We start from the raw sequence: 11,586 nt of genomic DNA, 5'->3' as shown, positions 1-11,586 counted from the left end.
GCGCATCAGCTTCCACATCGTTTGGGGATTACAAACCAAAACAAGGGGCACTTTTCACACTTAATCTGATCGAAAGGGGTTTGGTAATTCTCTGAGTGCACGGAAAACAGTTGCTGTCTACACCGTGGGTGAGAGTGTAAATTTACGTAACCTTTTGCGAGCGAAAGAACATGCAGCTCTAACTGACTTGTTTTTTGACCCAGCAATCCTCCACAAAGATCTCGCAACTGGAAACAAGCTAGTTGTCAATACATTAAACAGAGTTACAGGACATTCATTTTGGGGAACAGTACGGAGCCATGAGAATAACGTGGCACAGACTGTTGGAGCCGACAGGAAATGCTCAACGGAGCCCAGCACGGCCTCGAACGTGAGTTGATATGAGTAGACTACTGTGATCAACAGTAATTTACTCTTTAGGAAGGAAACAAATGGTATTTAAACCTTAACTTTGAAAATAACTTAGTATTTTTAAAATCAATAAAACGCCTTGTGTGCACCGACAAGGAACAACATCCACAATATATATACACAGTCACCGAATATACACTGAAGGAGAACAGTAGTGCAGATGAGTCAGTCAGTGCCCACATCAGGCTGCCCAGGTTCGAGTCTCAGCACCAGCACTTACTGGCTGTGCCCTTGATAAGTAACTGACCATGGAGGAAAACAGTGCTCGCTCACAGGGCTGGCAAATGGGTCAAAGGATTTAATGAGTGAACGGCAATTGGAAGGGTGTGCGCATACAGTAAACACATGTACTATCAAATGTGCTTTGTGTTATTTATATATTTTGAGAAATAAACCACTAGAAATGTGCTTACATTTACATACGTGTATGTTGAGAACACTCACTTCCCTAAGCTGTAACCTGTTAACCATGCACATTCCCTTTTCATTTTATATCGTCATATACTGTTTAACTATTTTAATTAGTAACAAGTTGGCCTTTTTAAATTAAAAGTCTCTTTAAAAAGATCACTGTACGACGTTTCTATAAAGCAGTGGCTCGAGACCGTGTCAGGATGGGGCCCATTAGGATGTGGCCTGGGCATAAAACTGTGTGAACACAAAGCTCAGGGGGAGGAAGTCCTGCTGGAGAAAGGGGCTCTCGTGAGACATCGATCACTTGGAGGAGCATGGGTGTGAAGTTCTCGTAGCACTCGAAGTCTCTGCCCGAGAACGAGAAGCCCTAGTCATACGAGATATGTGCAGAAGCAAACTGTTTACCCCCGAGGCCAGGGACGAACTGGCAGCAGGGGCCGGGGAGGCCAGGGCAGCCTTGGGCAGGCCTCCCGTCTGTTTTGCCACTGGAGGCAGGACGGGGCAGGACGCAGCAGGCAGAGGGCGGGCGGGCACTGCCCACGCAGCCTCACAGTGACTGCAGGGCTGAGTGGGAAGGAGGGCTCCCTGGGGTCTGTCTTCGATGGATTCTGCAGCTCAGAGCCCCTGCCATGAGGTCCAGGGTGGACCTCACTGAAGTCCTAGTTGAATTTTCAATAGGTGTATATGGGTAAGTGGCCCAGGAGCTTCTAACCTAAACCCCGTGGACCACCCCGGGGAAAGGCCCAGGTGTCCAGCGCTCTGGGAGAGGGTGTCTGCGTGCTTCCTGACTTAGCTCACGCAGGCGCTAGGTGGGTCTGTAAGCATGTGTTTGTTTATTCCTCACTTAGCAACAGCTCACGGAACTCGGCACCTGCTCCTTGCCAGTCACTCTAAGCATCAACCTGCTTCGTGTCATCCACCCCTCCCAGCCGCACGGCATTGAGAGGTAGAGCCCACGATGCCCATTTCACAGGTTAGGACCCCCGGCCCACATCTGGTATCCACGGCCAGGTGGCTAGCAGACGGCAGGGGTGCGGCGCACACCCAGAGTCTATTTCTGTGGGCCAGGTGTTCCCTCACACGCTTTACTGCCTCCTACGTCCTCTACCCACACACGAGGCTGACCAGGAAACGGGCAAAAAGAAAAAGCAAAAAACCAAAACAATGCACAAACCCTAAAAAAGAGACAGAGGAGCTGGAAGGCAGGAAAACTCCCCGGACTGAGAGAAGTTACTCCTCTCGGGACACAGGAAACTGCTCTAACGGGGCTGCCATTCGGATTCAGAAACATGAGTGGCGACAACGGGAGACGCCGTCAGGTCCCTAAGACGTTCACCAGACTGGTCTCCTCAGGGGGGCTGATCCCCTCTTTATCTTAATGGGGACACTTGCGACGGTCTCTGAGACCCACGAGGACTTTGCTCCATAAGCAGTCTTTGGAGAGATTGGGAACGACAGCCTGGCCCACGTCCTCAGTGACGGGGGGACTGAGGCGGACGTGAGCCGTCAGCCCCGCCGCCCTGCCATGGGCTCCACGCAACAAGGGCGCGGCGAAGCCAGCTCCGCGAAGGCGCAGATGGCAGCGGGGTCCCGGTGTGCGCCTTCCGCCGCTGCGGCTCCGATCAGGGTCAGCGGGGGACAGAGAAACGAGCCACGGCACCGAACAGGCAGTCAGCTCACGGAGGACACGCACAGCGGTCCGCACAGGGGACGGTGCTGTCAGAGAAATGCAAATTCACGACAATGACTTGGAGTGTCATTTTTTTTCACCAAGTTGGCAAAAATGACATCATGGGGCCATATGCAGTATCAGTGAGGCTGTAAAACAACAGGGGTGTGTGTGAGTGTGAGTGTGTGTGAGAGTGTATGTGTGTGAGTGTATGTGTGTGAGTGTGTGTGTGTATGTGAGTGTGTGGGGTCTGGGCACACGGGAGCTACAACAGTAGCAGCGCGTGGGCCTGACTGTGCTCGGGTCCGAGAAGCCGGGGCAGCGGCCCGCACGGCTCCGTCGACGCTGGCTCGGGTTCGGGGAAGCCGGGTAACATTCTCTATTTTCAGCGGCGAGGAAGCGGAAGCGACTTCAGTCTCCATCCGTGACACGGGGATAACTACCGCGTCGTTTATTCAGATCGTGAAATGCCGTGTGGCCGTCGTGACTGAACTTGATCTACGTATTTCTTCAACAGACCTCAGAAACGTCAGCGGCGGTGACACGCAGCACGACGGCGTGTAACGAGGCCGCACACACCGGATGCGACTTCACAGGTGCCCATACGTGTATCCACACGCACGCAACGCACACCTAACTACAACCACTATCGGGACACACGCCCAACTCCTGGTGCTAAGGGGAGGGAGGGCGCTGTGGAGATCGGGGCAGACCCTGACGACAGCTGTGACGTGTCCTTCACGGCCCGCCCCGCTGCGGCTAGCGATCCAATGACCGGACGGACTCAGACTCTGACGGCACCAACACGTGGGGTACGCGTGCCTGTCGAACAGTCTCCGTGCCGCTCCGCGTGTCTTACATGTCTCTACAGACGCGGCCACGCGAAGTGCCGGCCACACTCAGGCTTCCTCAGGAACCTCGCGTGGCGCTTGGTCCACTGGAGGAGGCAGGAAACCTCAGACTCCAGAGCGACGAGAGCTGTCACGCGAGGAACTGGGAACGGGCTGCACGTCTGGTCACCCATGGCGGACTGAGCACGCCCCGCCCACACGGGGGGCCATAAACGCGGAACTCCCCGGGGCTGCAAGTCCCCCTCCGGCCTGGAGCCAGCCTGCGGCGGTGAAGGAAACAGCCCACAAAGGCAAGGAGAGCTGAGACGGGGGCACAGAACCCCAAAGGGGTCTGGCCTCCAGGCAGGCCGAGTGCCCGTCCTGCCCGGTGGGTCTCCCCTCACCTCCTATCACGCGTCCTGGCTGATACAGACCACAGCCCCGCAGACAGGGGGGCCGGCTCCCTGAAAATTTCAGGTGCTGCCGTCACGACTGAAGAGTCACGAGGGCCGAGTGCTGTGACACCCTCCACGGGCGGCCACCTCAGTTTCAGCGCTCATCAGAGAAGACCGGGCTCTCAAAGACAGCAACGCAGTACGGACGGCTCGCTCGGGGTCAGGGACGAGCTGCCAGGCTTGCCTGTGGCTGGGGTCAGGCCGCGTGGCGGCAAAGCCCTGACAGTCTCCGGGACGACGGCCTCACGTGCCGGGGTGCTGGACGCAGAGGTGCCCCGGGGGTCCCCAGCACCCACACACCAGGCACACTCCCCGCTCTCTCCAGAAGGGAGGCCACACTGTCAGACACGTCCGCACCCCAGCCCGGCTCCGGTGTCTGTCAGTGGGACGCCAGAGGACGCCAGAGCCGGCGGCTAGACGTCTGAACAAACCAGCCGGTGCAGATCCACGGCCCGCTGCGGCCCCCACAGGCCCCCAGGCCGCGGGAAGCTGTCCTGGCCGTGGCAGACCCAGAGGTGGTCAGTGCCATCGTGCAGGTCACTGCTGGACGCTGCCGACGCGGAATCGGACTTCGGGGAGGTGGGCTCGGGCCGGGGCTGGGCTCGGGCCTGCCGCGGGGGCCGGGGGGCTGGCTGCCCCTGCTCGTACATCGGCCGGTCAACGTGACCCTTGAGCCCCTGCTTCCGAGACTGGCGGGGGCCTCGTCCGTGGTGCTCTGTGCCGCCGGCATGGGAATGAGCCCCGTGGAGGGGCCCGCGGACCCACAGGGCCCTCAGTGCCTCCTCCGCACTGGGCTGCGGCCAGCGAGCCGGCTGCGGGGCCCGGGGGTGCACCACCATGTCCCCCGAGGCATCAGTCTCCACACGCCCTGCTGGCCAGACGGTAGGTCGGGGTCTCCGGGGAGAGTGGCAGTCGCTAACGACGTAGTATCTGTGGGCGGGGGGCCCATGACTCCGGGGCGCCGAGGCCCCCCGTGCGCGGAGAGGGGGGCTGACTGGCTGCACGTCTCCCCGGAAACGAGGCTCCGAGTGAGTACGTTCAACGCGCTCTCCGCATGGCACAGCGGGGCAGGGTCTGGTCTTGTGGCGGCCACCTATGCCTGCACAGGGACCTCGGGGACACCTGCAAGACAGAGGCCGTCAGGCCCCGCGGCCTCGGTGGGGTCGGAGCCCCACGCCCTCCGAGCACTGTGAGCAGGGCGCCAGTGCTGAAGGGCGTCCAAGGGCCACATGCACGGGGCACCTGGGCAGGCTCCTTCCTGCCGAGACTGAGCCCCCCGTGTCCACCTAAGGACAGGCACGGCCCCAGGGCGGGCAGAGGGGCGTGCCAGCACGCTCCAGGAGCACTGCTCCTCACGAAGCTGTCCCCAAGGCCCGCGGGGACTCATGACCCCTTTCTCCTTGTCAAGATCCTCTAGAGACACAAGGACAATGCCTCATACAGCGAGACTCAAGTTCTTTGTTAACTTATTGTCTTCAAAAACAACAAAACCAAACCCCCCGAAAGACAAAACCCCTGCATTCTATCTACTGCTTTCACTGCTGCACTCGGGTCAATGGCCTCTCTCCACGTGAGCTTGGGCCAGTGCCCCACCAGACGCCCGGCCTCGGCCTCGGCCTCCGCCGTGCGTGTGGACACAGACCACCGACCCACCTCATACGACTCACCCTCGCTGACAGCCCGACCAGCCCACGGCTGCCGTGCAGACGACCTGGCCCGAGGAGCAGGCGCCTGCTGTGCCGTGGTCAGGCTCACCTGCCGGTGGCGCGCTCCGGCCCGGGCTGAGGGATGCCAGGAAGGGGCGGGCTGGCACTGCCGGGCCCCGGCCGCAGACTCGGGGGCGTGGGCTGGGTGACCGTCTCTACCCTGCCACTCCTGCTGCTCGACGAGTCGAAGCTGGCCACGTGGCCGTTGTTCTGGGGCGTCGCCGAACGGGCCGAGGACCGCTGGCTGCTGAGGTCGCTGTCCTTCGGCGGCCTCCTGGTGCTTCCCTCCTGGGTTTGGATTCGTGCTGCAGGAAGAGGAAGGGGTGTGAGGTGGGTGGGCGGCACATCCAGGGTCGTGGCCTCCGACGGCTCGGTCTACACACAACCGTGGGCACGGGCAGAGACACGTGACCCGCTGGTTTGCAGACAGCTGGAGCTGGGAGTGTGGGAGGGGCCGCACGGACGCAGGTGTACCCCACGAGGCCAAGCAGGTTACTCCCCAACATCGGGGTTCTGGTTCTGCATCGAGACAATGGACTTCGTAGAGCTTATGTGACACTGATGAGGTTTTGGAAACAGGTCACAGAAAACATGGCCTCGAGCTGGGAAACGGACACTGGACAATGCTGCCGAGCCCTGAGGAAACCTACAGCAAGCCTGTGTTTGGAGGTGACCTCCCGCCCTCGGGCCACGCCAGGCCTCTGCTCTGACGCGCTCGTTCTTTCTGGGGGTGGAGGGCGCTCCCCACTCTGAGCCTCGGCGGAAGGTGTTTGTCCACATGCAGCCAGGGCAGACGGGAGCGAAGGTGTGTGCCCTGGCTTTGTGTTTCTCACTAGAGAACGTGTTTTCGGGGCCGGGCCGTCTGTCCCGCAGGAGTGCGACAGAGTGCGCTCAGCTCACGGGGGCTGGACCCTGCGGTGCGGCCTTGCAAGGAAGACCGGCCGGGAGAGGCGGAGCACAGAGACGGACAGGACAAAGATTTCTCGTGGGGTTTCCCGATTTATGTGCTGCTTCTTCTCTCCTACTTCAAAATCTTCTGACTTTAGACACATTTGGGGGGTTAGTAACAGACCTAGGGATGACGTAAAAATTGTAGACTTAAACCAAACATTTACATCCCGAGATGTTACTTTCCTGTTCCTAGTTAATGGTGAACACCGCAGTTTACGGGGAGTTTGTGAAGCAGCGAACCCTTCAACTGCTGTTTTTAACGGCACCGGCCACGCCATCGCCTCCCTCGCACGTACCTTCCACCATCTGGGCGACCTTTCTCTTGTCCTCAGATCTTGCCTGAAACGTGAAGGATGTTGGTCGTTACACGTTAGTTTGGACTGGGCAGGAAGCGGTCACGGATACTGTTCCGGGGAGAGGATGAGCCATCACGCGCGCAGGGCCGCGACGGAAGTCACGCTGCTCCGCGGGAACAGCGTGCTCTGCGCGCCGCCCGGCCCTCGGGTGGACAAACGCTGACCCCCGAGAGCTGGAGTCCTGTCCCTAGAGTTTCTTTTTCAGGGCGGCTACCGGCTAGACCGTGTTTCGAGTCTGCTGACGACGGTTCGTTTGCCTATCTCCCTGATGAGCTGGTGTGGCTTTACCTGAATTGAGGTTCATGGGAGGGTTGTGGAGATCTTTTTGCATGGGGTGCTGGAACCGGGGGCCAGTGAGGGCTCAAATTTATGGCGGTACTCACTCTCAGGACTGAGAGAGTGGCAGGGTGTGTGTGACCGAGACTTTGTGGCTCCTTAAATTTGGCACCCGGTGCTCTGTCACCCCACCCGAGTCCTGGCTCTGGGGGAGCCCCTGGGGCGTACAGAGGAGGAATTACAGAAGGTCTGGGGAGGGGAGGCCTCTATCTGACTGTTCTGAGCACCAAGGCCTGAGTCCCACATGGGAGAGAAGGGTAAGGACAACCAGACCTACAAGATGCGGAAAAGGCGGGCCTTTGGGTCCAAACAGTGACCTGGGGCTCTGAGGTCCAAGCTGACATGAGGTCAGGAAGGGGCCCTCCACACAGCCCGCTGAAGAGCAAGCACACTGAGGGCTAGACGAGGCTGCAAGAGGCGGGGAAAGCCTGGGACGGACGGGCGCCACCCCGGTGTGTTCAGAACCAGCTCTGGGAGGTCCCGGGGCAGGGGCGGCCTGGCGCCCAGCGATCTGCCATGTGGCCTCAGCGTACGCCCTGCTGCTGAGTTCAGGCACGCGGCCCGCACGCGCGCACCGCGGCAGGGCGGGGCGATACTTGCATTTTGGATCTGCGTTCTGAGCTGCTGGTTGCTGAGCTTCAGGGACCTGGCGATGCTCTGAAGGTAGTAGATGAGCATGCTGGGACAGGAGAGCCGGCGTGAGGGCCCCTGTTTGCTGCCCCCCCCCGCCCCCGCCCCGAGGACAGAAGGCCTCGGCAAGTTCTCAGCCCCAGAGCGCTGGGCAGGGGCTGCACCCCCTCCCTCGCTTTTCACAGCAGCCCCCCCAACCCCCCAAAACTCCAGGTCGAATGACAGGGAGCGGAGGCGGGAGGGGCATTTCCGGCTCTCAGGCTGAGAGCTGCAGCCGCCTGCTGTTAATTTTACATTTACACCAAGGCAAGCAGCAGCTGCTCAGCTGCACTGTGACATTCCTGTGAGACCGTCTCAGTCTCTGGGGAGCGGGACGATGACAGTGGCACCCGACCCCCTCCCAGTGGCCATGGTGACCCCCGAATGCCATGGGTGACCCGATCGCTCTGTGCATCCCATGTGACTCGGTTCCTACTTAGGGCTGAGCAAACTCAATGCTTTTACGTGATCACTGGTAAGCAGTGTTTCCGCTGCTGGCCCCGCATGCAGACCCCCCAAGCTGGCCGGGAGGTGTGTGTGGCGTGTGGGGGACTCACAAGAGCAGCAGCAGAGCCGGCAGGATGACCACGGGGCTGCTGATGGCCCCGGCCGCCACACTGAGCCATGTGGGGAACGCCTCCTCAATCGTTTCCGACACGATGTCGTACATTTTCTCCTGCCCGCTGCGAGGAAGCAACACGCAGCTCTGGGTTACACTGCTTTCGGCAGGAGGTGCTGCCAGCCGCCCCCAAACGGCTGAATGGCTGCAGTCCAACCCTCAGGGTCCGTGACAAAACTGGAGGGAACGTCTGAATGCAAAGGACACATAGCATTGCGCAGGGGACGTCCTACGAGGTGGTCATGCGGCGTTGAAGGCGGGGTCCATAACCACAGCACGTGCGAGTTTTAACAGCATCCACGAAAACAGACTCTACGTGCCAGGTCTGAGCCCTCCCAGAGCTGCCTTAAAGCGAACGCTCGGGGGGGTGTCCAGGGATTTCTGCCCTGATGTCGCCAGGTGACCGAATCCAGAGTGACGTGGACGCTCTGAAGGTAGTAGATGAGCATGCTGAAGCATTCTGAGTCCTGGACGGGGAGGACTGACCAAGCAGCATCTCTTTCCAGCACCAAGCGCTGCTGTTCCCTGTTTTAACCCCACACGGGCTGTTTCTTTTCAGGAGCATTACAGACATGGTGACAGCCGCGGGCAGCCCCGCCACCTGACAGGACGCTCATCTCGGATTCGAAGACCCGAGTCTGAGACCTTTCTCTGCCGCTGGCCTGTTCCGTGACCCTTCAGCGCGCGGTCCCTCCCCGACGGCTGGAGGAGCCGACGGTTGACGGTCACTTACCTGAATGGCCCGCAGTGGGGAGATGGCCGGTAGTGGACGATAGCGAAAACCGTGGGCAGCATGCACAGGAAGAGCATGAACAGGAGCATGGCCAGGTAGAAGTTGTTGGACCTGCAGAGACACCAGTGCCACGCGCCGCGTTCAGGCTGAGGCCGCTCACGGTGACACGCGTCCCCGAGGGACAGACACAGAAACTGCAGCCCCGACTCTGCCCACAGAGAAGCTGTCCACGTACCACTGTGTGAGAACGGGTGTGTCGCAAGGTCACAGGCAGCTCAGCGAACTAGAAATCAGGGCCCAGAGCCTGTGTGGAGCATCCAGCCCACCTGTTCACCCGCTAAACACCTGCTGAGGACCTGTCCACCTCAAATTAAGAATGGTGAACCCAAGAACCTTAATTCGTGGAAAAATCTTAGACCTTCTGGCGCGTCCCCCTGGTCCCCAGCTAATGGTCCCCCCTGCCCTGTTCCCAGCCTTGAGCTGCCCCTCAGATCTGAGGGCGGGTGGCCTCCTGTGGTTGAGACTCTTGACTCATGTGGGTGCTGTCTGCGTTCAAACTCCCGTCCTCTCTGCTCTGGGCGGCTCAGACTGAACTTGCTGTCGGTCAAGCCCTGAGCTGGCACACGGGCTCGGAGAGCGAGCGAGAGGTCGGCCGACCTACACTGCCACCTCGCTGTCTGCAGGGACACAGCCCGGGCTGGAAGGGGAAACACCAGGGCACACGGAACGTAGTAAGTGGGTTAGTGTTACTCGAGGAACCTCTCTCTCTGCTCTATGCCACACACGCCACACGCGTGTGCACACTGCACACACACCAGCTACACCTAGGTCCTGGTCGAGGAGTCTGGATGCCACTCAGATACGGCCCCGTGAAAACTGTCATGTCAAAATAAAATATGTGAGCTCCAATTAATTAAAAAAAAAAACAAACCCTGCAGGCTAGAATAAGCATCAGCCGGGCTCTGGGACGACTGGGGCTCCCCCGCAGTGCTGCTGGGGTGTGGGGGGTACGACCACTCTGGAGAAGCTTCCAGCACCCCTGGCTGCAGGTGGACCCGGCACGCAGGCCCCGTGACCCAGCGGTCACTCTCCTGCCGTCTACCCAGTGAGAGACGATGGCGGAAGGTGCCGGCAGCCTCCTGCGTCAGAGCTGACACCGGGAACAACCTGCGTGCCGGCCGACGGGCGCAGTGAGGACACGGGGGCACTTTCCGCGGTGACGTGCGTGTCACAGGCACAGCGTCCAGGGGGAGACACCGGAGGCAGCGTGCGGCGCCGGCCCCTCTGCTCCGCCAGGCGTGGTGAGCGCCGCCGCGGGCAGCAGGGGTAGGGAGCAGGTAGCGCCAAGGGCCTTCTGGGTGGCGCGCGCCCCTGTCCGGTTTGTGGGGACTCGTCGCACTGGACATGCGTGACGTGTGCATTTCGTTAGTGGTCATTCGCCATCAGTAAAAGTTTTAAAAAAGCATGTGATTGCGGGACGGGGCGGGGCGGGGGGGAGTAGTACTTAGTTCCGGGGTGGGCACTGGGATGTCTGTGTGAGGAGCAGACGCGGACAGGGACACGCGGACAGGCGCAGGATGCGAAGCCCCGGGCGGGCGCCCTGCCCAAGGCGAGCGTGGTGACGGCGGCTCTCTGCCCGAAGCGGCCTGGAGCCCACTGACCTGGACGCTCGGAACACCTGCTGGTGCGGCACATTGCAGGTGAGCACGGCCCAGCTCCTCAGGTACATGAGCCCCATCAGTTTGAGGACGTTGAACGCGGGGAGACACGGGGAGAAGAAGGACCCCATCCTGGAACCGACAGGGGGCGCCAGTTAGTCCGCGCCCACTCGCCCATGGTTGAGACCCCGGGTTTACACCCTGCGCTCAGAGAACTGGGGAAGCCCCCCGAAGGTCTGAGACCCCAACTCCCCACCTTCCGGAGGAGAGGCCGGTCGCTTCTGCAGGCGAGCGGTGACCCTGTTTTAAAACACCCTCCCCGCCCAGGAAAACCTGGGGCACGTGTCTGTCTTCACACTTAGCAGAGGACGGGCCCTCTTCCGGGGGAGAAGCAAACAAGTTTGGGGCACGCTCTGCATTCGCCTGTGTTAATGAAGTATGGACTTTCCAGTTTAACCAACTTATGTGGAGCGGCTACTTGTGCTGGACCTCACACATTCCAGCTCATCTCATCTTCCGCCATCATGGAGGAAGAGGAAACGATCTAAAGTTTACAGTCACGGAAGGGGAATCTGGGAAAATGAGGTGATTTACCCAAAGCCGTGTTGCTAACAAAGAGTGACCCTACGCCCTCCAAACTGAGACGCTTCTAAGAGTGACCGATCTGGGACGACAGGCCGGAATCGGACTATCCCAGGGAGGCAGACGCCCAGGCATCCCGTGAGTCAGTGTCCCCCAGGGCACGAACCCAGGTCCAAAGCCACGTGTTCCGGTCGTGC

General features: G+C 60.1%; 1 protein-coding gene across 1 annotated transcript in view; it reads right to left on the bottom strand.

Annotated features, from left to right (window-relative positions):
- Positions 1 to 4,068: 4,068 nt before the first annotated feature.
- The window catches only part of TMC3 (transmembrane channel like 3), a 28,713-nt gene continuing 21,195 nt past the window's right edge, over positions 4,069 to 11,586 (bottom strand). The window contains exons 18-24 of the mRNA XM_015593483.2: positions 10,811 to 10,939; positions 9,150 to 9,260; positions 8,355 to 8,480; positions 7,729 to 7,807; positions 6,733 to 6,775; positions 5,535 to 5,790; positions 4,069 to 4,709 (exon numbers count right to left, since the gene is read on the bottom strand). Coding sequence (XP_015448969.1) covers positions 4,193 to 4,709; positions 5,535 to 5,790; positions 6,733 to 6,775; positions 7,729 to 7,807; positions 8,355 to 8,480; positions 9,150 to 9,260; positions 10,811 to 10,939 — 1,261 coding nt within the window. The 3' untranslated portion in view covers positions 4,069 to 4,192. The remainder of the gene's footprint in view (positions 4,710 to 5,534; positions 5,791 to 6,732; positions 6,776 to 7,728; positions 7,808 to 8,354; positions 8,481 to 9,149; positions 9,261 to 10,810; positions 10,940 to 11,586) is intronic.

This window comes from Pteropus alecto, unplaced genomic scaffold (assembly GCF_000325575.1).
Source record: "Pteropus alecto unplaced genomic scaffold, ASM32557v1 scaffold60, whole genome shotgun sequence".
In the NCBI taxonomy this organism is placed as follows: Eukaryota; Metazoa; Chordata; class Mammalia; order Chiroptera; family Pteropodidae; genus Pteropus; species Pteropus alecto.
The sequence above is the reverse complement of the archived record's forward strand: the minus strand, read 5'-3'. Positions and strand labels throughout refer to the sequence as shown.